This window comes from Macrobrachium rosenbergii, chromosome 3, assembly GCF_040412425.1.
Source record: "Macrobrachium rosenbergii isolate ZJJX-2024 chromosome 3, ASM4041242v1, whole genome shotgun sequence".
Lineage (NCBI taxonomy): Eukaryota > Metazoa > Arthropoda > Malacostraca > Decapoda > Palaemonidae > Macrobrachium > Macrobrachium rosenbergii.
This window is the reverse complement of record NC_089743.1, coordinates 71,649,971-71,675,689: the sequence shown is the minus strand read 5'-3', so window position 1 is coordinate 71,675,689 and position 25,719 is coordinate 71,649,971. Positions and strand designations below refer to the sequence as shown.

At 37.2% G+C, this 25,719-nt stretch overlaps 1 protein-coding gene across 1 annotated transcript; it reads right to left on the bottom strand.

Annotated features, from left to right (window-relative positions):
• Positions 1–15,499: 15,499 nt before the first annotated feature.
• LOC136851528 (putative mediator of RNA polymerase II transcription subunit 29) lies at positions 15,500–16,109 on the bottom strand. Its single transcript, XM_067125764.1, has 2 exons — positions 15,975–16,109; positions 15,500–15,844 (listed from the first exon to the last, which is right to left on the bottom strand). Exons 1-2 carry the CDS (start codon positions 16,107–16,109, stop codon positions 15,500–15,502), a joined length of 480 nt encoding a protein of 159 aa, XP_066981865.1.
• Between the last annotated feature and the right edge of the window lie 9,610 nt (positions 16,110–25,719).

Below are 25,719 nucleotides of genomic sequence, written 5' to 3'. Positions count from 1 at the left end.
TCTTCTTTTCTTCCTATTGTTATTGTTTCTCTTTTAAAAGGTCGTACGCGTCGTGCCATGTTGCATGACTGCTGGGCTTTTTTTTCTCATTAGGATTTTATTTTCGTTATAGTTTTGTCAATATTTTCAAATAATTCTTTTTTTTTTATACTGGAAAATGAAAATCTCCCTTGTCAAGTGGTAGATATATATATTTTTACGATTTAACCTGGGGAAATGCTTATCATGAGCCAGTTATAGACTCTAAATGAATGATTTCGTTACTTACCTCAATATTTGTATAATATCTGACTGCTGTTGATTCAGGAAATCGTAAAAAACAAAGAAAAAGGGGAATATAACTAAGCTGGTGGCTCTACTCACAAGGCAGTTGGAAGCAAACACTGTAGAGTAAGTTTAAGATTACGTATATTTACATTAAATGACCAGTCAGAAGATGAAATGAATTAAAGGGACAGGCAAGGCTGAGTGATTAATCATAACTATGAATGCTTGAAGGTAGATCGTCGATGTAATGATGCTGATTCACGAAGGGCAAGGCACAATCAAGGAAGAATTCCACGAGGATCACTCTGTAAATGGAGAGATTTACGAATTAAAGGCCAGTAAGGACACAGTAAAATATGCATAGGACAAGGCGGTGCACAGAGGGTACCAAGGATGCCTTGAACACACGATTGTACGTAATTACTCAAACACTGGAATTTTCGTAACACTTTTCTAACAAGGCGAGGTTAATATGGAAATACTGGCGCTTAGAGATGAAATTAAGAAGTACAGGGCGAGAATTAAAAGTGTGACTGAATGAAAAGAACCTTTGCAACAGGTCACTTTACCTTATAGAAGAGGTGGCTTCATTGTGGGTAGTGGCGGCGGAGGAGGGCTAAAGGACTTCTCTGGTAAGAATACTAAGGCCCCCTACAAGATAGGACCACGTGGCAAAGGCATGGCTCTCTGAAGGAGGCGGAAATGCAAAGGGCAGATGTGTCTCGCTCGCGTCCAGCTATGTCTCTAACTCTCGTTCCTTCGGTCAGGCCCTTGCAAGACCTCGGGTCAGGGAATTACGATGCTTTCTTCATGTAGGAGGGGTCACGGTTGAGCTATACCGTGGGTGGGGTTAGTGTCGCTCCCCTATGCGCGCGCATCATTTGAATCGCGGGTCGCCTCGTGGCGAGCCCATTCTATGTTCCTACAGGAGCCACACCTTTCTCGTAATCTGGTTTAGTCTGCCTCTCACCAGAAATTAATCTCATTCCGGACTCGTGTCCTGAAATCAAAGGGCTTCCCAGAGTCACTTGTTCAAAGAGAGAGAGTGGGAGAGATATAGAGTGCAATTCACGGATTTATGGAAGGGCCAATACTCCTTTCGCCCTTCCTTGTCAGGCTGTGCTAAGCAATGCACTGTATTTTTATTTTTCAGCTTTAAATTAAGCGTTTTGGTAACTGGGATGCTTGGAAGACGTAGAAATATTTATATATATATGATATATATATATATATATATATATATATATATATATATATATATATATATATATATATATATATATTTCCATGTCTATATGTGTGTGTGTATTGTACATATATTGTAAATATATATATATATATATATATATATATATATATATATATATATATATATATATATATATATGTGTGTGTATATATATATATATATATATATATATATATATATATATATATAATATATCTAATCAAAGACCATAAATATATGAAGACGAACAATAGACAGGAGAAATCCTTAGTGGCGACTGAAGACAACGAAAACTGTCATTTATTTTTTTAAAAGAAACATGACGGTCGTTGAAAACAGGAAATCTATGACTCTCATGCGAATTCATCCCTAAAAGGGAATGTGACATCCAGGATTTCAGAGTCTCCAAATAGCTGCCACTGAATCAGAATGAGCTGTTTATCATACAATACATAAACATCAGAATTTTAGCTGCCTGTCACCGGCAAAACGAAAACTGCCTCATTATAAAAGTCAGACTGTTTTTTCGTGAAGTATGAGTTTTGTACTTTTCGTTCTGCCCTACCTTCGAAAATGTTATTCAGAATTGAATAATCAATCGATTACTAAAAGAGCCTACATAATGTTATTGGCAATGAATCAGTATTTGTATATTTTTGTGTATCTGATTATTTATTCAGTTAAAAACCATAACTTTTCCTCGTTGGTACTCAGATTTGATCGTCACTTCTGGTGTAAATTCCATTCACCCCAATAATAATAATAATAATAATAATAATAATAATAATAATAATAATAATAGTTAGGAAGCAGATGTATCGATGGAAGACTCTGTAAACAAGTCACTAGAAAGGATGCGAATTTAGGGAATATCGAGCATAAGCGTGATTAAAGAAGATCTGAAATTAATGAAAAACAAACAGACAAAATAGTTATTATTAAGGCACTTCATCAACAGCCCAACAAAGAAACATCTATCAAAGGAAGATTCGTTTCGAAATTAGGACGAAAAAGACATGATGGGCCAAGAACACGTCAGGGTGTTGTTTCCAGCGAGAGTTCACAGTCAGCAAGGAGAAACCAAACAGTAATTTGCGTAACTGAAGTTTGGTGAGCCGGAACCCACAAGGCACCTGTTCACATAATTTACGGAACCACTACACGGTTTACATCTGAGGAAGCATAGTTTGTTTGGGAACCATGATTTGTATCATTGAGAGCCTTCGTTGCAATAAGAACTCTTGTTTACAACTGGGAATCATGGTTTGCTCCTAAGAAACACATGGTGCAATTTACAACCATGGTTTACACCATGGGAGGACCAGGGTTTTGTATCTATGAGAACCATGGTTTACATTTGGTAACCTCCGTTTGTACAATAGGATTATGGTTTACACAAAGTAAAATTGCTTACACCTTGGAGAAACCATGTTTTAAAATTTGACATATGCTGGGAATGTCCCTCAGGAACGTGGCTTCAACCTGAGGACCCAATGTGTTTTCCTTGCAATTCATGGGTTACGTACCTCTTGGAAAATGCGAGGAAGGAACGTGATTTAATTATAGGAACCATGGTTTATGCTACTACGAGCAATGGTACAACCTCTCACATACAGTGAGTGGAAGCATTCATATTGAGAGCATGAGGGAATATCACATTATTACCAACAAAGAAAATTAAAGTATTTTAGTCGGATGCAATTTTCATGTAGAAGTTGAACAAAAATCTCTTTCAGATTGATAACGAAGGAGGCTGGAAAACGAAAGAGAAAAGACTTTTTAAAAGATTACTGAGTCCTGTGTTTTATTAAGGTATATTATATATGTGATGAAAATAAAGCAAATTCCAACTATAGTTGGTATGTGGCAAAATTTTGTCTACAGCCGGGAACAACTCAGCAGACACTAAGACAACTTCTGCTTTTGAGAGACAATTAACAATTAGAATGGAGACTTCTCATGTTCCGCCCTAAGAAATGTAAGATCATCTAGCCCAGAGTTTGACACAAAACATATACCGGTCATTCTCTATATCCAAACCTAGGTGTGATAACAAATAGACCTACCTCTCTCTCTCTCTCTCTCTCTCTCTCTCTCTCTCTCTCTCTCTCTCTCTCTCTCTCTCTCTCTTTGACGTCATCATTGTCTCCAAAGTTCTTCTTATATGGGGTTTGAGAGAGAGAGAGTCTGTTCGTTGTTTTACTAAATTTTCAAACTTCCTTAGACTTATGTATATTTATTTGAACATTTTTGATAGGCACATTGTTGTACAAATAAGCAATATAGTCCAACCTAAAGTTAGGAAAGTAAAAAAACCCATCAAAAAAAAAATTATCAGCACAATAGCTCTTATCGATAATCAATAGACGATTTTCCCTCATTGCCAATCTTTTATTCATGCTGCTATGGGGTTATGCAATTTACTACGAAAGGACCTTCAGGTTCAGATAATACCTGCTATGGGGGTACCTGTATTGCGTTCGTTTGTTGTAGCACATGTACGCGTTTTCACGAATCATGATGCCTGGTTATTTTTCTTGTTTTCTTTTTTTTCGCTCATTTTTAATGAAGAAAGGTGCAAAAATCTTTAAGAGTTGCATTTACTGTTCATTTTAAGACTTCCCATATGATATGATAATGTAACAGGACAAAAATAATAATAATAATCATAACAATTACAGTGGCAAATGCGGACCTTCAGATTAACTCTTAGGTAAGGTTAGAAAATGAGTTTTAAGAATCGCATATTAGATTTACTTGTAAGCACATACGCTCTAATTCTTCTACCTTGGTGTTTCCCTTTTCGTATTTTTCCTTATGAGCAAAAGATAAGAAAAAAATGCGGTTTATTGCTTTGTTTTAGTTTTACGTCTTTCTTCGCTAAATTTTCCATGCGAGCGAATGTAAACGGACCTAACTACCTTTATTCGAAGCTGACGCAGCAACAAAAGAAAAGAACGGGAAGGAAACTGTCTTAATGGACCTTCGCAGTTTAGCTATTGTTTCGTACTGACGTATACCAGTCACGTTTCGCCATGCAGTGTTGGGAAAATTTTGACAGCAGTCTTTGTCCGACTGGGCTGGATTTATCGCCCGAATTATTTTTTGCAAAACAGTCGAGTAGTTGGTCTATTTTTGTTTTCGTTTCATTGGTGTTATTTTATTTGGAATTATTTTTCATTATTCACTCAGTTTAAGTTGGGAAGAGGGTGACGTAAAATTCTGGCATTTTTAAGACATGTTCCTTTTATGAGATCAGGGGTGTATACTTGGGGGGCTCTGTCAATTTTATTTATGTTATGAGTAAAGTCCTCGTGTGCCTTTTTTTATACATGCTTGGACACTTGTTTGGTCACAGTCTTATTTAACTTTCTTCGCTTCAAAGAAGAAAACGGAGAATAGGAAAAAAATTTGTTTTATTGTTCTCTCGAAGAACAGAGGTCTTATAAGTTGTTGGTATGGAGAATGTAATATGGTGCCAGTAAATTGTTCAGCTTTGCACACGCACCTCTCTCTCTCTCTCTCTCACTCTCTCTCTCTCTCTCTCTCTCTCTCATTTTTAAATTCGTTTCATCTTTCATCAGTTATACCTTAATCCCAGCTGATTATTAGAATTCATCACTTATTTGCCTCAAGGTTATTGATATTGTTTTTTAAAACTTTCGCTCGCTCTACAACCCCTTCTTACGTGAAATGATAAGTGTTTTGAGTTGGAACTGAAAACAATTCAATTTTCCAGTGAGTCTAAGAGAGGGAATATTTGATGACTCTCCAGTGAAAGGTCATACCACTGTGCGTTAATGTTTGCCTCTTCGAGACCCTCCAATTTGTTATTATATGATGACACACTTTTTGATAGATAACTGATCTCGCATTGCTTTTTTTCCTACATGTGTATTTTTCTTCTCTCTGTTTCCAGTTTAAGTTGTGGTCCACAACAGTCAACTAACTACCACATACGTCATTAAATTCTTAATCTAAGGTCAGTAAAGGCACACTGGGTTTTAATAAATTGCTCTTATATCATTCTGGCTTCGTCATGGGACCGAGCACAAACCTCTTCATTGTGAGCTTAGAGAGAGAGAGAGAGAGAGAGAGAGAGAGAGAGAGAGAGAGAGAGAGAGAGAGGAGGGAGAGGGGAAGTAAAGTACAAAACAAAAGTAAAGTTGTGCAAAATGAACGTATGTTTTAGGCAAGAATATTTATACCTTCCAATTTAAGGCCCTTCTAGTATGTTGTCACCTCCACAAAAGGAGTTTTGTCTCTTACGATGAAAATTTTGATATGTGATATGTTTCCATTTTGTAGTTCATTCCAAAAGTCTCTGTGACATTCCGCAAAGTAAGTTCAGTCTTCAGTTTCACTTGCAAGCAGGAACAGCACAGTCTTTCTCCATTTTAGTTTTCTGTAAAAGAAAACTACTGAGATGGCTATTTGTCTGTTCGCCCGCGCTTTTTCTGTCGGCCCTCAGATCTTAAAAACTACTGAGGCTAGAGGGCTGCAAATTGGTATGTTGATCATCCACCCTCCAATCATCAAACATACCAAATTGCAGCCCTCTATCCTCAGTATTTTTTATTTTATCAAAGGTTAAAGTTAGCCATGATCGTGCGTCTGGCACCGCTGTAGGTGTCAACAACACAGGCAACGAACAGTCCGTGGCTGAAAGCTTCATGGGCCGCGGGTGAGAATTTCATGGGGCGTGGCTGAGATTTTCATACAGCATTATACGCTGTCCAGAAAACTCGATTGCGCACAAAAACTTCGGCGCATTTTTTACCTGTGTTTTTCTGGAAATGCTTTCTTCATCAGTAAATCTGTCTTCTTTTAGAGAGCTACCTGCACGATTTGTCGTCGTGAAGTATATGAATACATGAAACTCTGTTTGGAAGATTTAGTTAGTAACTTTGGAGCAACCATAATCAAACTTGAACAGTTACCGGCTGCTAATCTTTCAGTTTATATTGGTGACTTGGTTATTAATTTTGATTGAATAGTAATTGATGACGGATATGAAAACGAACAATTTCCAGTAACCATGAATATCGTTCAAAGCATGTTACTGTAGAGGCCGTAAAAATACAGTGTACAAAATGCTGGTTGGAATTTATTCTTAGGAAAATGGCTCTTCGATGCCGTCTCTGAGGAACTCCCCTTTCATTAAACAACACAACCATTATACATCATCCTTTCTATTAACACCCGCGTGCAAGATAGTCTCTATGGAAATATGATGCAAAACCCTCATGTGTATTGTAGATTATGTAGAGCAGTGGTTCCTAAAGTTTTTCAGTCCCGACACCCCAAAGTTCAACTCCAAGTCAGCCTGATACCCCCTCTCCGATATCAGCCTGCTACTCCCAACTTTTAGCTTTTAATTTTCAGTACAAAAGAGGAAACAGGACGGCTATAAACAAACATCTGAATTGTAAGGACTTTTTATTTTATATTGAGTAAATAAGTGAATGAAGTACAACTCTTGATATACAAAAAAATTCAATATCAGATTGTTTTTCACATTACGTTACACAACACTATTTGCGCTCATTCAGCACGATTTTTTCGACTGTGAGCTGCATGGGCCTTGTGCTACACTACACTACACTACACACTCAGCTGCTTCGGGGGCGGGGCTGGGAGAGGGGAGAGTTTACAGCGCTGGGAAAGAAGGGAAACCTAAAGCTGATAAATTTTGAGCTCACACCACGATTTGAATCGAAGAAACTCCCTTAATTTAATACTTTTCAGGATGCCTTTTCGATACCCCCAAGAACCGGTTTTGATACCCCCGGGGGGTATTGATTATATTATTGGTCTGTCGTGGTAGGGAATTTCATTTTTCTGGGTAGCCTACCCCTCCGACAACTAGATGAAGATTTTTTTTCTTCCTCTCTGTCATTTAAAGACATTCTCAGACAATAAAAGACCGGAAGAGAGTTTGTAAATCTCACGAGTTGGTAATAACCACAAAATGCTATAAATTACCTGATCATATAAATTTAATCCGGTGGGAAACTGTCCTTTGCTTACTGAGAACAGAAGATATCAAATAATGTTCTGTTCTTGCAGACCTAACAGTATGTTCCCTCTAGAATGCCTTTAGTAAGGTAATTGCCTTTTATCCGGAGTTTGCAAAAAGTTATTTACAATTCCACGGAATATTACACTTTGTTGAAGAGTTGGTCTTCGTAAGATAGAATCATAAAATCCTTATTTTTGGTGTTATAGTTATCAGTTATATGTAAATTTTAGTTCTTTTTTGCACAGTTGTATGGTAATATTTACAGACATGTGTAAAAGGCATGTTTACGAACTGCATCAATGTTATAAGATGAGATTTATCATGATGTTTTTCTTTGTTTGCTCGCGCTGTCAGCAGACCACATTTTTTCGGCGTTGATAAGCACGGCAGTTTTAATTTTTTCAATATCTACTTAATAAATGAATGAGACTACTTGGCTTTAAATTATACTCGCAGATTGGCTTTTGTTAGACGCTCCTATTCAGTATCCGAATCCGAATCTTTCTCTTTAGATGAGTCATTTTCTTCCAGTGTGGTGTTCCGGCGTTCCTGCTTACATTATTTCGCAGGAAATCCGTTCACTCATCAGTATTTCGTTCTCTCTCTCTCTCTCTCTCTCTCTCTCTCTCTCTCTCTCTCTCTCTCTCTCTCTCTCAGTACAGACGCAAATGCGCAGTTGCACTTTCATGATTGCCAACATCCCCACTACAACAATCGAGAACAGTTTTCTTCAAAATTAGTTAAATTAATTTGTGAGGTGTCACATTTTTTATCTCACTCATTTCTGCCAGTTCTGCTTATTTACTACCTAGACCAACAACTCTTCATTCTTCCAACATAAACATCAATCGTAATTGATTATGATACAAGACCTTAACACCTCTCTCTCTCTCTCTCTCTCTCTCTCTCTCTCTCTCTCTCTCTCTCTCTCTCTCTCTCAAGCATCTTCTATATGTGCAGTTTAAACGCTAGCTCAAATCTCACGACGTTTGATGAAACTGATAGTTCCGCAAAACTATTCCAGAAGCTAGGAGTATTAAGAGAAACGTTATTCTAAGAAAAAAATTAAATTAATACGTAAACATGTGTGTGCCGACACTTACGTTGCGTAGATATTTGTTTACATTTTACAGTACCGGAGTAACTCACACCAAGTAGTTCTTAAAGCGTAACTTCCATTTTGCCTTGAGGCACCAGACTGTTGTCTCGCGCCCAAAGCGTACACGCGATGTGGCATTTAGAGGGCTCGGTAGATTCATAACTAAATTTCCTTCTCTTCAAAACGTCAAGAAGCAAATTGAACGAAGACGTCAGAAAAGATCAGAAGCGTCGATTTCCACGCCTGGCTATTGCTACCCTGTTCCACCACATGGTCCTCCTCCACGTGTGGAAGGACGCACCCGGAGGTGCGTTATTAAAGGTGTGATGCCTACCTGGGAAGCGTCCATCTTACAATAACGCCCTGCCCGTTGGCAAAACTGACAGACGATTTGATGTTTTCTTAGCTGAGCAGTTTACGATAATTTTCGTTGTTGTTGTTGTTAGTAGATTTAGCCTTTATTTCAGAGGGGACCTTTCTCCCGCACAGAATACGTTAGGCTATCGTTTCCTGGAAATTCTATACGCATTGTTTTATTTCATTGTTTTATTTGTTTTTTTTTTTTTTTTTTTTTTTTTGCCTGAGAAGGGGTGGCTTCAGAAAGCGTTACTTATTTATGAGCATTGTGTGAAGAAACGCATATCCTTTTTTTATTAATTTAAAATTAGCATAAACATCCCCTCCCCCCCCCCGTCCGCCTGTGATCGATTAGTAATTAAACGTGCGGGCCTTTTAAATCGACAAAAGACAAACAATGGTTCTCATATATACCCCGACCCAAAACATGAATCATTAGACAAGTAATGTTATGTAGTGATGAATTTGACTGATGCGTGGATAGGGGACCATCTTCCCTAGAAAGAAAGTGACGCTAGCAACCTCGTTACTTGATATTATATTTATATATATATATATATATATATATATATATATATATATATATATATATATACACACACACACACACATATATATGAGGGTTCTAGTATCATTTGTATTAATGCACAGACAACTGTTCAAGGGATCTCATATATATATATATATATATATATATATATATATATATATATATATATATATATATATATATATATATATATATATATATATATATATATCCCCTTGCACAGTTGTTCTGTGCATTAATACAAATGATACTAGGTCCTCATTGAAACAGGATGGTATCTTACGGAGAATTTTATTTTAAAAAAATATACCGGGTTTCCAGGACTATCTGCCCTCATCGTCTGAAAGCTGGAAAACAAAGACGATGAGGACAGGAGAGCTTGTAACTTTTTTGGAATAAAAATCTCTGTTAGATGCCATTTTGATTCAATGAGGTCCTGTTATGGATCATATATATATATATATATATATATATATATATATATATATATATATATATATATATATATATATATATATATATATATATATTCACAGATGTTAAGCCACAAATATATCGTTTAATTTCGAATTGACTCTACTTTAGGGAGAAAAAGGGCAATTGATAAGTGCTTAATCCCTGGTCTGGATTCAAACCAGTGCTTTGGTAGAAATAGTCGACTGTTTATCGTTGTTCCTAAACCATAAGCCCAGATTCGAATCTTGGCCGTTAACGAGCCACTTATTATAATTCTCTTTAGATGAAATTATTCCCAAGGTATGGTGAATTTGATATTGTACCATATTTGTTGTAACATTCTTTTGCGTAAAAAAAAAAAGTATAAGCAACAAAAATCATAATATATGTACATAAATACATCCATGCAAACACTACACACTACTATATATATATATATATATATATATATATATATATATATATATATATATATATATATATATGTATATATATATACATAATTATATATCGCAACATTACCACAGGTGAAAAATAAGATGGGTGTAAGTTCTAACTGGTTTCGACTTTATTTCCAAGCCATTAACGAAGGACTGATACAGAGTATTAGAAGTCATAGATAATACCACAGGAATAGTACTGACGAACACACAAACCGTTAGAGACTACATATCCACCCACAGGCCGCTGTCAAGGTAGGAGTGGCCTTCCCAAAACTCATTTGGCTAAAAATCACAATATACTCTCATGGGACAATGGATAAAACATACCGACCATAGGCGACATTAGATCCACAACCGACAGGTGTCAGGAGGCGGGTTTGGAAAACTCATTAGCACTGGTGCCCCGCACTGTGGTGTTTACAAATATGATAATCTTATTTCCATACATCTCTACTTCCTACCTTAAAATTTAAGCAATTTACAAATTTCTTTTGATATTAGAGGATCAACTTTATACATCCCTTGACTGATATTCATGCTATGGCTGTAACTTTCTTTTTATAAAGCTAGATTCAATGATATTCCTTTCAAGTGCATTAGAATATACAATCCTTTTTTCCCCTTCCCAGTTGATAGCATGATTGTTCTCACTAACATGTACAAAAATACCACTGTTCCCCTTTGCATATCACACATTTTTTATATTGAAAAATATTTAGGTACGTAAATATTCGTTAAGAAGCAAATTATTTCATAAATACACATCGTATATTATCATTATAAACACCCATTCGTATATAGCGTATATTGCCTAGTAATCGCATCTAAGATTGTTTTTTTTTCAGTCAAGGAAATTTCCAGTTAGAAGTATTATAGCCTAGGGGAAATATTCCCTTTTTGGTTCCCCTCCCCCCATATTTTCTGCCCGATTCCCCCCACCGAGTCGTCTTTTCCTCTTTCCTATCCTCATAAACTCCGGTGATTCGAAACTGGTCCGTGTGATTCGGAACTCGCCCAAGCTATTGAACGCTGATGTTACAGGATGAGTCGGAAAGCAATTCACGGGCACGAAAGCAAACACATGGAAGCACTGATTTTGCATGCAGAGGAGATTGGGCGGAAAATGGCAAACAGACTCTCGGAGAGGGTTTTGTTGGGGGCGGAGGGTGGGGGGGCTGGTGAGAAGGAGGAAGGAAGCCGCATAGTTGCTAGTTCCTATACATTCATTAATATCTCCTTAAGTATCTTCGCGAAACAAGAAAGACAACTGCAGATTAGCAGGAAAAGAGAAACTGAGAGAGAGAGAGAGAGAGAGAGAGAGAGAGAGAGAGAGAGAGAGAGAGAGAGAGAGAGAGAGAGAGAGAGTCGAGTGGAAAAGCCGATTATGGAGAGAGTCCTTCCAGCGACTGAATGCCGTCTATTTGTGTATGTTCCTGTGGAATCTTTTTGTTTATGGAACTCGACCCTCAAAAAAAGTCCTCATTCAGTTTACCTCGGTCTCAACGTTTCCTTTTCTCTATAACCATATAGATCCTTTGGACACTGTATCTGAGTACGTGTATCTGCTTAGAGACCAGTGCTTTAAAAGCAACTGTTAAAATATGCTTTGTTAACTGAATCAGCATAACATTACCATATTTTTTTAATGCAGTCAGAAACGACGGATGACCTAATGCCTCTAGTTGGTTCTTGTCTCGTGGAAAAGTCAAGTATACCTTAGTTTAACCAGACCACTGAGCTCTCCTATGGCTGGCCCGAAGGATTAGATTTATTTTACGTGGTTAAGAACCAATTGGTTACCTAGCAACGGGACCTACAGCTTATTGTGGAATCCGAACCACATTATAGCGAGAAATGAATTTCTATCACCAGAAATAAATTCCTCTTATTCTTCACTGGCCGGTCAGAGATTCGAACGCGCGGCCAGCAGAGTGCTAGCTGAGAACGGAACCTACCCTCCCAATGAGGAACATTGTCTCGTGGAAAGAGAGGGAAGCAAGGGAAGACAGGTATGTAGAATAAAACCTTGAGTACTTGACAAATCCATATTTTAAAGTAGAGAAAAGTCAAGGAATTTGTGGAAAACGGCATAAAAGAGAGAATTCCAAAGTCGAGCGTCTCGGACGTTTGCCTTACCAGCTTTGGTCCCAAACGAGGTTGATTTATTTGAAGACGGTCTGTACTTCAGTTCACGTAATCAGTGCATCATATACCTGATAGTTAATCAAAGGTGCAGGGTCGCCACCTGGGTGGGGAAGTGTGGAACTTCATCCGACAATTGTAACTTAAAACCAAAAGGCTACTGCCCTCTTAAGCCACCCATCCCCCTAAGGAAATAGGCAGTAAGATGACTGTGCATTACCCTTTCGAACACTTTCACAATCTTTCAACAATCTCTGCAAATTCTCTCTACTATTATCAGGTAAGCTGTATCTCTTCCCCTGACTTCTCATCACTGCAACCAGTAAAAATCAAGCGGTCTTTGAGTCAGCAAAGCTTCACCTGAAAACGCTTTAATAGCAACCCTTCTGATCTCCTGTGCACGCATTCTCACACAAGCTTCACTCTTATCCTAGAAGCTATTCAGTATTTACGAAAAACCTTCCACACCATAAACTCCCTACGCCCTCCAAATGGCCTCTCTTTTGATTCTATCATAACGTTTATAGGTCCATGTATATCGCATATAGAGTTTTCCCTTTGCTCCCCCCACGTCTCATTTAACTTCTGTTTCTGCTATTCTTTTGTTTTCTATTACTTGTTCTTAAAACAACATGCATATAAAAATTGTGCTGATGGACTGAGAACAATTTCAAAATATTGTTAACCAGAGTTAATCCTGAGACTCGTATGGAAAATATCTTTTGATCAGTCGTCACTTACTTGAAAAATGGCGACTATTTTATCCAGGGAAAATTAAGTGAAAGATTTTTCGTAAAACACTACGGGAATGCCTTCCTGTTTCAATTACCCTTCAGGTGGATTTTTCTATTAGGGGGAATTAAATGTCAGAACAGTACGTAAAGGCGAAGGAAACTGTCGTGGTAGATTAGAACGACAGAGGCGTCCTCTGGAAAGGAGGTTTTGAATTAGTTTAAAGATTTATAAATAACATTATATTATGATCAATTTCGAAAAATAAAATTATGGATTATTTCATAGTAGTGATTTCGGGTAAAAACAAAACTGCTATTGACCCTCATGAATATTCATATTTGTTTTTAGGTTTTTAGTTATTAGACAAAAAGAAATAACCGATCAAACTGTTCTGATTATAAATAAGTTTCACAGAAATACGAAGGAATTTGTTTTCTTTACAAATTTTGCCGTGAAACAGAAGTTATTTCTATCATCTCTTAATGCAGCGATAGAAAACGATCTTTTTTTTTAAATAAAAATATTATGAAACATATCAAGTTTTCAAAAAGATTTTTTATACAGCGTATATGTAGTAATGTATAACAAAACTTTTACAGTAAAATCTTGTAGGGATGACTGCATCGAAAAAAGTTTGTGAAGGTTGGAAGTGTAGACGTCATTCTGGCAATTAAAAATGCAAAAGTCAAGACAGTTTTTTTTTAACAGGAAGTTGTTCCTAGGCGTTTTGTCCATGCAGTTCTCTTCTTTTTATTTGTTTAATAAAAGTCTAACTTCACTAATGTAGTAATCCTATCTCAAATTACATGATTGCATTCTATATTCGTCATGAATATTTCCTACTTAAGAAGGACAAGCAAAATCTAATAAAAAAAAAAAAAAGAAACCCCAGTTAGAAATACCAGACAGAACTAAAAGACGTGCGTTACACGTCAGCGAAAAACACCTCAGGATCAACAGTGAACCATTTGTGACAGAATTTCACAAATTACAACTAATAGTTTCAGCAAAAACGACCATTGACGACATGAACTGGCGTCCAGATTACTAAAATGTAATTTTCCCAACCATGTGCTTTTCTTACACTCATAAACTCCGTGTTGTTAAGTTTGTAGTTTAACAGCATATACTGTATTAAGGTACATTGCATTACTTGTACGCTTAAAGGAAGCTATACAGTTTAAAATTCAACTCTTGCTAATTGCATTTCTTAGATTTGTATCCTCCTCTGCCACTACATAGTAGATTAGTAATTTATTACTCTTGGCTAAAAAATTAATAGTTCATTGTTGTTTCAAATAGCTACAATGCAAGTTTATGTACAGGCGAATTAACTCAAGTAGCAAAGTATCTAGCTGTTCACCTGCTGTTTATGCTTTACACAAGTGAATAAAATGTTCACTTTAAATACCATTTTTAGTCGTGAACATTTTCATCGCATCTTTACTCAGACCAACACAGACTTATCTCTTTTTTATGATACGCTGACTTCTTCGGTACTCATATTAAAATAATATAATTTCAGTTGGCACTGTAAGTTATAAGGAACCGACTGATGAGACGCCACACAAACAGTATAGATAAACAGGCAAGTTATTAGCATATATGCCGCCAGTGTCCGCTTGCAGTCCTTTGACAACTCGTATGCTCTTGCTTCGTCTCTTGTATGTCTCTGGAATATAGTGGCTGTAGAGTTCTCGATTGTTTTTAGTTTTCTATAAAAGAAAACTATTGAGATGGCTTTTTTTCTGTCCGTCCGCACTTTTTCTGTCCGCCCTCAGATCTTAAAAACTACTGAGGCTAGAGGGCTGCAAATTGGTATGTTGATCATCCACCCTCCAATCATCAAACAAATTGCAGCCCTCTAACCCCGGTAGTTTTGATTTTATTTAAGGTTAAAGTTAGCTTCTGGCACCGCTATAGGTGCCAACAACACAGGCCACCACCGCGCCTGGCTGAGAGGTGCATGGGCCGCGGCTGAGAGTTTCATACAGTGTTGTACGCTGTACAGAAAACTCGATTGCGCCGAAGAAACTTCGGCGCACTTTTTACTTGTTATTAATGGTTATCATTGTAATTATAAGTGCAATTATTACTTTCATTGTCTTTTCATTAAAGTAACATCATATTCCCGGGCATCATCTTCTTCAGTACAGTTGGTACCAACATTTTCGTCATTGTCATTGTCATATATTCATATTCATGTTTCGTCATTCTTATTTTCCTCATCATTGAAATCATCATTCTCATTGTCATTAGCATCACCGATGGTATTACCATCGTCATTATTGTCATTATTGCCATCATCATCATTAGTGTCATCATCACCATTGCTGTCAAAATTAACATCACATTCATCATCTTCGCTGTCATTTTCACTTATCATTGGTGTTAGCGTTATGTCATTTTCACCGTTATTGTCATTTTCATTACCATTGTCACTGTCACCCTCACTAGGATAACAGTCAGTGTGATCATTATCATCATTGGCATCAGCGACATTATTATCAATATCATTTACTTCATCATTGTCATGGTTACCAACCTTGTCATAATAGAGATCAGTGTCATTACCATCACTATCATCTCATCATTGATTTAATAATTTCTGTGCCATTAACCACTGTCATTCTCGATATCAGCACCATCCTAATATCGCTACCATCCTAATTAACTTTGTCATATTCATTAGCTTCATCAGTGTTGTTATCATCACCATTGTTGCTGTCTTCATCTTCATCATCTTCATTATCATCATCATTGTCATTTATCAGCATCATTCTTATGTTCATCACCAAACTACTAACCATGATGGTGGCAACATTCCCTTTCATCGATGAATTTTTTGTCTAATTGTACCTCACTGGCAATCCGTAGGTAAATGATAATATTTGATTGTTTCCTTCAACGGTTCAACTAATTAATGTAAGATGATCTAGCACTGAATGCCGACACGAGAGAATGGTGAGTGTGGCAGTTCCTCCCCTCCCCCCGTTCCCGTTAAGTTGAGAATAGTACCTTTAATTATCCATTATTCGTAGTATTTTTTTTTACATTCGTCAAGAAATTGCGTTCTCACTGAACAATGTAATATATCAGTGCAAATATTTAGCTCATCTTTTCTTTCTATCTCACTTGAATCTGCGTTACCTTTATCCTTATAATAATAATAATAATAATAATAATAATAATAATAATAATAATAATAATAATAATAATAATAATAATAAATGAAAGTAAGAAAGCGAGGAAGAGGAGTAATGAAGATGATACCAATAGTCCACTTCCTTAGGATATAATGCCGAAATTTAAGTCTTGAATAGCGACCGTCATTCACTGAACGCCATACAGGGTATGGATTAACTTTCAAGGAACAGTGGTGATCAACATCCCTCTTTTCAGATGTTTTGTATAGTTGATAAGTCTCTGTTCCCCTATTTGTGGCACCTGTGCCATCTTAGGTGTCAAATCTAGTTACCATATGTTGGGCAGTGAAATAAAGACGTTCTCAAGTTATGGACTGTCACAGTTTATATAGCACGGCCCGCTATCGTTTGGTTTGAGTTCCCTGGCTTAAAGATTCAAGGATACTTTCTACATTTACCCCTTTTATGGTTTTTCCGAAACATGTCTAGAGCAAACTAATTAAAGAGCAAATGTTGCTGAGAAGAATATCAAGAAAATGGTCTTCACTTTTTGCAGTGTGTTCCTTGTCCTCAGCTTTCTAATTTCCAATTCACCATAAGTTTCCTTTCCCAGCCGAGTCGTGCACCAACTCCATCATGCCGACGCCTTTAACGCCGGATTCGTTGCATCACTTCTATTACGCCTTTTCATTTTCTTATTGTTGCCAAGTTAATAGTCTGTGTAAATTTACTGTTTCTTTTGTTGTTGATTTTATCTTGAATTTGAGGTATGGTATTGCATTGCATGCCTTCAATGCATTATTCTTTCTTTTAATGCTGAATTGAACCTTGGCCTTACAAAATATTCTATTATAAGAAACATGAAAGATACTCTGTTTAAATGTTTGTGCTCTAAGAACAAAATTTCTTGACTTCAGTATAGTTTCCAAGTATGACTTGATGTTTAAGTATAATGTACAGGGTGCACCTGAACTGACAGGTGTTGCCAGCGCGAGAGAGCTGATACGAGGGTAACAGAGGCTTTCAGTGTTATTCAGATGATGCACACCCTTGGCCTGTCATTTTAAAGTCTCAAATTATGAATCAAGAACCAAAATGGGAAACAAACTTGTTAAGTGCTGCCTTTCTCAGAATAAAAAAGCAGTGAAACACTGGTTACACGGCCAAAAGTGCCCCATCGTCTCATACCATCAGTGATATGCCAAAAAAACTTCATACAGCACAGGCTAGATGAAGGCAGAGTCAGGGAAGCCCCAGTGAAACAAAATAAAGCAAGATATCCCAATAGTTTCAGATTGCTGTTCAATAACACTGAGAGCACTGAAGAGGAGAGTTAGTCCAAGCACATCAGATGTCAAGAGACATAGAATCTCAGACCCTTCGAAAATGCGCTTTATGTGAGGAAGATGAGATATCAGATTAAAGAGCGCTGAACTGTGCACATGGATGTTCCAAGACTCTAAACACGGAAAGCTCGTGCAAAGGTAAGTACTGGTGATATTTCTCAAGACGTAAAGTATCACCCACACTGCCCAGTACATATATACAGTTCAGGATCTTGGAAAAGAGTTATACCTTGCTCTTTTCAGAACTTTGCAACATACACCATGGGTAAATAAATCTAGTGGCCAGGTGAACGTGGAGGACAAGTTCAAAATCATGTCGGTGGGCTACATAATGGGATGACAATAGGGAAATCTATGGGGTCAACACTAGGAGACAGTGGATGGGTGAGCCCTGTTTTTATTGTTAAGCTAAAAGTAGCCTTTTTCTGGTACTGCAGACCCATTTCTGTCAGCTACCAATGTTAGAGCTCACCAAGCCCACCGAATTACAGCATGTCGATTATTTCATCTCATGAAGGAAACGTACAGTGCTGAATATTATGACAATGATAATAAAACCACCACTTAGGAAGATTGATGGTGTGATGTCCATAGACAAAAAGAATCTTGTTTCATTTCTGATTCTCAGCATGGAACAGACCATTTGATGGTCAGGTTTCACTGCAAATGACAATAAAAAGGATGGCAGACATGGAATATCTTCAACGTAACCTCAGCCACCTATGCAAAATTCAGCCCATCTGAAATTGAGGAATCTGATCTACAAGTTCTAGAAGCTAGAGGCAATGGCAATGTGAAGCAAGGTTTGATATCTCAGCGCAAGAGCTGAGGCCATATTACTTAAACCTGCCAACACAAAGTGCACTGAAGGAAAATGCCAAACGAGATGCCCATGAAACAATGCATATTTGTAGCTAATGCATCACCTACCAGCCATAACCTCCGTTTCCTTCCAAGTGAGGATGGTCAAAATAAGGTAACAAGCGGAAAAACTTTTGGACGGTCCTTGAACCCATTTCTAAAAGCTGCTGGAAATTGACAAATTGCGGCTGCAAGATAGAATGTGGTGGTGAAAGTTGCAGATTTGTAAAGAATGGATTATATTACTCCCTTCTGTATTTGCCCATGTCATATTTAGTCAGGTGGATGTTGGGTTAATTCCACATTATACATGTTTTCTTATCGGTCAGAATCACCTTGACAAAAAACAGTTCTGTAAATTATCACCATAATCAGTATTCTGGCATAAGTCTTATAAAGTTGGGTGCCATCTGGTGGTCGTTTTGGAATTTCAAGTGGTTATCACTTTTTTCTTAAAATCTAATACAGAATAAATACTCAGCCATTGTTTAGACGTATATTGTCAATTGAACAGTTATATATATATATATATATATATATATATATATATATATATATATATATATATATATATATATATATATATATATAATCAACAATAGAAGAGTCCCTTGGAAATCGGAGACGAAAAATAAATATTAAAACCAGGGCTTGAATGAAGAGCGTCTTTATTGGTTGCGACTAGTTTCGGAGATTTATATTCCTCCGTCATCGGGCAATCGATAATGGAATATGTGTTACATTTAAAATCAATGAAGTAATAAAGTAAATTGAAATTACGTATTACAAGATGTAATAACCTAACAGGCAGCAAAACCGTGAAATATAAAGATACAAATGCATAACGTTTGTTATTAAAATGATCATAACTTAAAAGTAAAAACACAGCACTGCAACAGACCTTTCATTACTACAAAGAGAAGATTTGTCTCGAGCTCCATTTCGTTGGTCCTGCAAGCGAGGACTGAAAAAGAATCTAAATTTATAAGATGATCATATTCTTCAGACTGTTGACGAATAGTACTAAATGTTGGTTTGCTTAATGGCCTATTCGTCCTAATAGCTCTTCCAATATGTTCGAAGATGCGAACCCTGAACTGAGGCTTTGATTTTCCGATGTGCTTTGTACTACAGCGATGACACTTGTACTTATGAACAGTAGACGACTGCAGCTCAGTTGGTATCACATCCTTGAACCTGAAGAATTTTTGCAGCGTAGATTTTGGCTTAAATATCACTCGAATGTTTATTTACCGGTAGAATTCATGCAATCGTTTTTTTTTTTTTACATTAGAGGACCTATTTCCAACAAACGCTGTGGGAAAGTAACACATATTCCTTTATAAGTTGTCCGATGACGGAGGAATGTAAATCTCCGAAACTAGTCGCAACTAATAAAGATGCTCTTTATTCAAGCCATGGTTTTATATTTATCATATATACATTGTATGGAGACGCCTAAACGTTCTAAGTGAACTGCCAATTCGAGCAAACAAAATACATAAGTGCTTCTGTGCACAGTTACGAACAAATCGATGTATGTCAACAAGAATCCTAGAAATACGAAATGCAAAACAACTTATGAGAGAGGTGCATATAGTGTTCATTAACTGTAACTTCAGATGACTTTGAAATTCATAGTCATCGCTGGGTTAAATGAGTTTAACTGCATTCAGTGTGTAGGCTTCCTGGAATTACATTGGAGATGGCACAACTATTCAGAAAGTGTACGAATATCTCCAACAACTTGCCTGATACTGGCAATTTAATTTTCTTGGCTAACAGATTTATTTTAGTTCAAATACTCATATTAAAAATAACATTTTCTCTTAACTTTATCTCGTCTTTTTTATTTATATCGTGGTTACCGGAGAAGATAGATGTGACTGGACAACTTCATATCTGCATCTTTGCTAAAGGCACCTAAGCTGTTCTGACATTTAGAAAGTTCTAGACTGAAATTTTCATTCCGGTTTATCAATCACCATTCTGAAATTAATTAAGATGAGAATTTTAAATTCTAGATTAACTTATTATCACGCTCAGCTGATGTTATTCATACTACTCAAACCGAAGCAAGTGTACCGAATCATTCAGCTGCAGTTGCTCATTTGGGCTCCCCTGTTTCAATTATGAAACCACAAATAACACATTGATATCAGATTCACTCTATTAAAAAATACTCATAGTAGCATGAGTCTTGAAATGGAGAAACAAATCCACAGTTATGTATGGGTAAATATATTTAAAAATAAGTCTCTACAGAGAGCTTTCGGGAATCTGTTTGATTCCCCTTTTCAATCTATCTGTAGAGATTTATTTTTGAATATGTGTGCCCATACATAGCCGTGGATTTGTTTCTCCAGATTCACTCTACTTTGAGAACAACTAAGATTCGAATCGATGTAATTTGGAGTTGGAAGTAGGGTACAATGCCCATAACCAATCAGTCTTCAAACGTGATTTAAATTTATTTCGGGCCTGCAGTACGTAGTCCCGTCGATTCCACGTTCTGAAGTGAGATTCGAAATCAAGGCACTTCCACCTTGCAAGCTGACTGCTAGGTTAATAATGTATGATTATATATGATAGTTTGCCTGTTTTACACAGGACATTTTCCTTTCAACCCACAAATAACTTTTTCCCACATCTGTATCACTCTCTTTTTATATACTATGCAAGAACTAAATGTCAGCTTTCCGCTATTTTCTTTGATTGGTACAGTTCCTCGCTGGGTGAGCGGGTTCCGTTCTCAGTTACCACTCTGTTGGTCGCGAGTTCGAATCTCCGACCGGCCAGTGAAGAACAAGAGGAATTTGTTTCTGGTGATAGAAATTCATTTCTCGCTATAATGTGGTTCGGATTCCACAATAAGCTGTAGGCCCCGTTGCTAGGTTACCAATTGGTTCTTAGCCACGTAAAAATAAAATCTAATCCTTCGGGCCAGCCCTAGGAGAGCTGTTAATCAGCTCAGTGGTCTGGTTAAATTAAGATATACTCTGATTGGTATTCAAAATCCACACATCTCTTCCGTTAAGAAAAGGTTTGTGCAATATTCTCCTCACACAAACAAATTCTACTTTTGCAGACATTCCTTTCGATTCGGCTATTCTCCTCCCTCCCTCCCCCTCCTCCCTCCCTCCCTCCTCTCTCTCTCTCTCTCTCTCTCTCAAGTATTTTTTTTATTCATATTTTTCCTCATCCCTCAGACATCCAATACACGGTCTCCCAAATAAACATGTAGTCCGGTGCCTGTAATCCTCCGCCATTCAGGTTTATATAATTTATGAAGCTATCTCCCTGACATGTATTTATCCTTACAGCCTTATCTGGCTGGCATACACTCTACACTTCATTCCCAGTAACTGTTCTTATCCCTCACTTTGCATGTACGTCTAATATCCTTTCTCTGGCTTCTTGCATTCTTGCATTACTCTATTTATATAGTTATTAAACACACATGCAAAATCAAGCCTTTGTCTGTGGTCCACTTGTACGCAAAGCTAGTCACTCGACATTCAGTACATTTCAAAGCAAGCTTTGCTTTCTTTGTGAAAACTTTTAATTCCTCAGCATATCACCTTGATCCATACATTATCTTTCTATCTAAATCCACACTGATCTTCCTTTATCAGTCTTATCAGTTTTTCTTCCCAAAATATTTTTCCCTTCATACAAAGGAGAAATCATTCTTCTCACCCATCCCTATGGAACTTATACTGCAACAGCTTTACTCTAATCATATTATCTCTTTACTTTTTAATATTACAACCTTTCAGTTGTCTCTCTTTTCCGACTTTTTAATATTACAACCTTTCAGTTGTCTCTCTTTTATCCTTAGTCCTTTCCACACTCAACATTTTAGTCTCCCTCGCTTCTTGTTTCTCCATTCATTATCAGCTGTTCAGAATGCTTACCATGTCATCACAAGTCAGCATTCTCTTCAGAAGCATCTCCGCATTTGCATCAGTAATTCTTAGATTCATTAACTGATTAACTTGTCGCTTTGCATTTGATCCCCAGCTGTATAACTTCTTTAACTTCCGAGGTTTTTTTTCTTTTTACTGAGATTCACTTTCAATTTCCACCCTTTTCTCTCCCTCTGACTGTCTGATTAAACCTCTTACACATATCTAACGTTATTTTGCCTATCTAACGTTATTTTGCCTTCTCCCTTGATCCTACATTCCACGGAATTTCAATTTTTCCTTCCTTCAAACCTTTCAGCTCAGTATCTTACTTGCACTTCATTTATTTATATTTTGTGTCTCTGTATCTCATATATTCTATAGTTATTAAAAATCTATAAGCTGCACTTTTTTGTCACTTCACTCTTTGTGCGATTCTCGCTTCTTTCTCCGCAAACTAAATTGCCTAAAGTATATTCATGGCCAAATTCTGAACCCTTCCTCTCCAACTAAAGTTACATTCTATTTTTACTTTCCTATCAACTAGGTCATGATTAAATATACCTCAGCCACTCCTCTGCCCACCATTAGGTCCTGTAACGTAGTTACTCCTCCAGTTACTTCGTTTTATCCCAGCGAGCTCTCTCCGCTTTCATTTTATCGTTTCCACTTGTTACGAGAATTTTCCTTTTAAAATCCCATCTGCTACCATGTCTCAATTCTTATTGTTCCAAACACTAAATGCAAGACCGTCCCACTACTGTAGGTCCATATCTCACACTTAGTCACTACCTTATCATTCAAGACACCCATATAGTATATATACAGTATATGCATATATGAAATTTTTTATCACACCGTGATTTATATACAATCATGAAGCTACAAATGTCGTTGGCAATATCAAGTCACGCTACCTCGGAATATCTCCGATGGAATCAGCCAAAGGGGTTTTATAGTGATAATGGATTGGTACTGCCAATCCATTTATCACTTATAAATTCCCCTTCGGTGATAATTCTCCATCGGAGATATTCCCGAGGTAGCGTGAATTTGATATTAAGCGACATTTGTAGCTTCATGATTATATGCATATATATACATATGTGTGTGTGTGTGTGTGTGTGTGTGTAGAAGGAGTAGGAGAATTATGGGTAACATCCTTAGTGGAATAGATTTTAAATTAGAGAGAGAGAGTGAGAGAGAGACATGGTATGTGCGTCATGAGCTCTGTGAAGCTAGTGGAAGATCTTGAAGAGAGAAAGAATCACAGGGAATATTCAGGTATTGAGACATTTCAGAGGAGAGAAAGGGAGAGTGAGAGGAGGGCTTTAACATGTCCTCCGACGCCGTAAGAGGATTCCTACTGTTTTGGCAAACCGCTCCCCGGAAGAATTGGCAACAATGGAAGTCTGCATGGAAACGGAAGCTTTGGCACAGTTCCTCCCTGGGCTGGCGCGTTACATTTGGGTCAGGTTGGAATAAGCTCTTCCGTGGTTGACATGTCGGAGAGGCTGTAGGGAATATTTGCAAGATATTTTTGGCTCTGGATATTGGCATGTATCTTCTTTTTTTTTTTTCTTCAAGGCAAATATATTTTCGAAAATTTTACTTTCCCTGGAAGTAATAAACGTTTGGTATAAAACAACCACTCTATAGGGAAAAATCAAAAGGCAGAAAAAGTAGCGAAGAGAAAGAAAGTAGTAGATATTGTTGTTGTTGTTGTTGTTGTACAGATGTATAATAAAAAAAACAGTATAAGAGGCTCACTCATACTCTTAGAAAATGAATGTAACAGGGACCAAAGGAGTGGTTCCTCCTCCCTCCCCCCCACCCCCGCCCCTTATCTCCCTCTGGTTGCCTCCATTCATTGTTTTTGTGCCTGGGGACGAACCTTAGAGGATCTATTGTTCAGTCTGAGTCTCTTGACTGATTACGCTCTCGTGCCAGTGAGTCGAGTTTGTATTTCGAGTGATCATTAGCAGTTATTTTTTGGTTTACCGGTGGAGAACCAGAATGCGTGTCGTACTATTCACTGAAAATCATATTCGGTGTTTTCATAATCAAATATATTTATTTTTGGACGCATACAGCATAGCAGAGCGCTGACAGCAATGCATTTTCTTCAAGAGAAAACCAGGACAGTAGGCACTGCCACATTTATCGCTTTAACTGCCAAAACAAGAGTGAACCCTCTGTGTAGAAAACTTCCACTTCTCTCTATCTGAAGCTCTTCGTTAGGCGAGCAGGTAGAGCTGTGGACTAGCACTCGCTAGGCCCGAGTTCGAGTCTCCGGCCGGCTGATGAAGAGTTAGAGGAATTTATTTCTGGTGATAGAAATTCATTTCTCGCTATAATGTGGTTCGGATTCCACAATAAGTTGTAGGTCCCTTTGCTAAGTAACCAATTGGTTCTTAGCCACGTAAAATAAGTCAAATCCTTCGGGCCAGCCCTAGGAGAGCTGTTAATCAGCTCAGTGGTCTGGTTAAACTAAGGTATACTTAACTTCTCTCTATCTGGAACGCACATTCACACATATGGAGCTTCAGGCTTTTCCATTCTACCTTTTCATTCACACTCACCGCTAAGCTTGTATTCAGGGCCGCATAGACGTAATGCTCTTGATAACTTGGACGTGAATACTTAATGCTTTATTTTATTGCTGTCGTCAGAATGAAAGTGCATAAGTGCGGAAATATTGATACGTTGGATTCAAAACGATTATCACTTCTATGCATACAAGGATGAAGCGCTGAATACATGGATGATAAAATAGTTGGTATTTGGAAGAGATAAACGAATTCAAATATCATTATACCGTATAAATGATGCATTGATAATAACAGAAAAAACTTTTAATATGAAAATCATTACAGAGAACCAATATAGAATTGAACTTACTTTACTGCCTTGTGGTAATGAATATAGAAATAATCCCCGTATTCTTAGAATCGTGAGTGATATCGTAGTATTCTAGAGCAATAATGTCATGAAAAAATACACATTCAGAATTCTCCTGACGAAACCAAAAAGTGCATATGTCATATGCAAACTTGAAGTAAATAACACGAGACACAATCATTTATAAACTTGAAAAATTATGTGTGTGTGCGTATATATACATAAAAATTAACAGAATAATATATATATATATATATA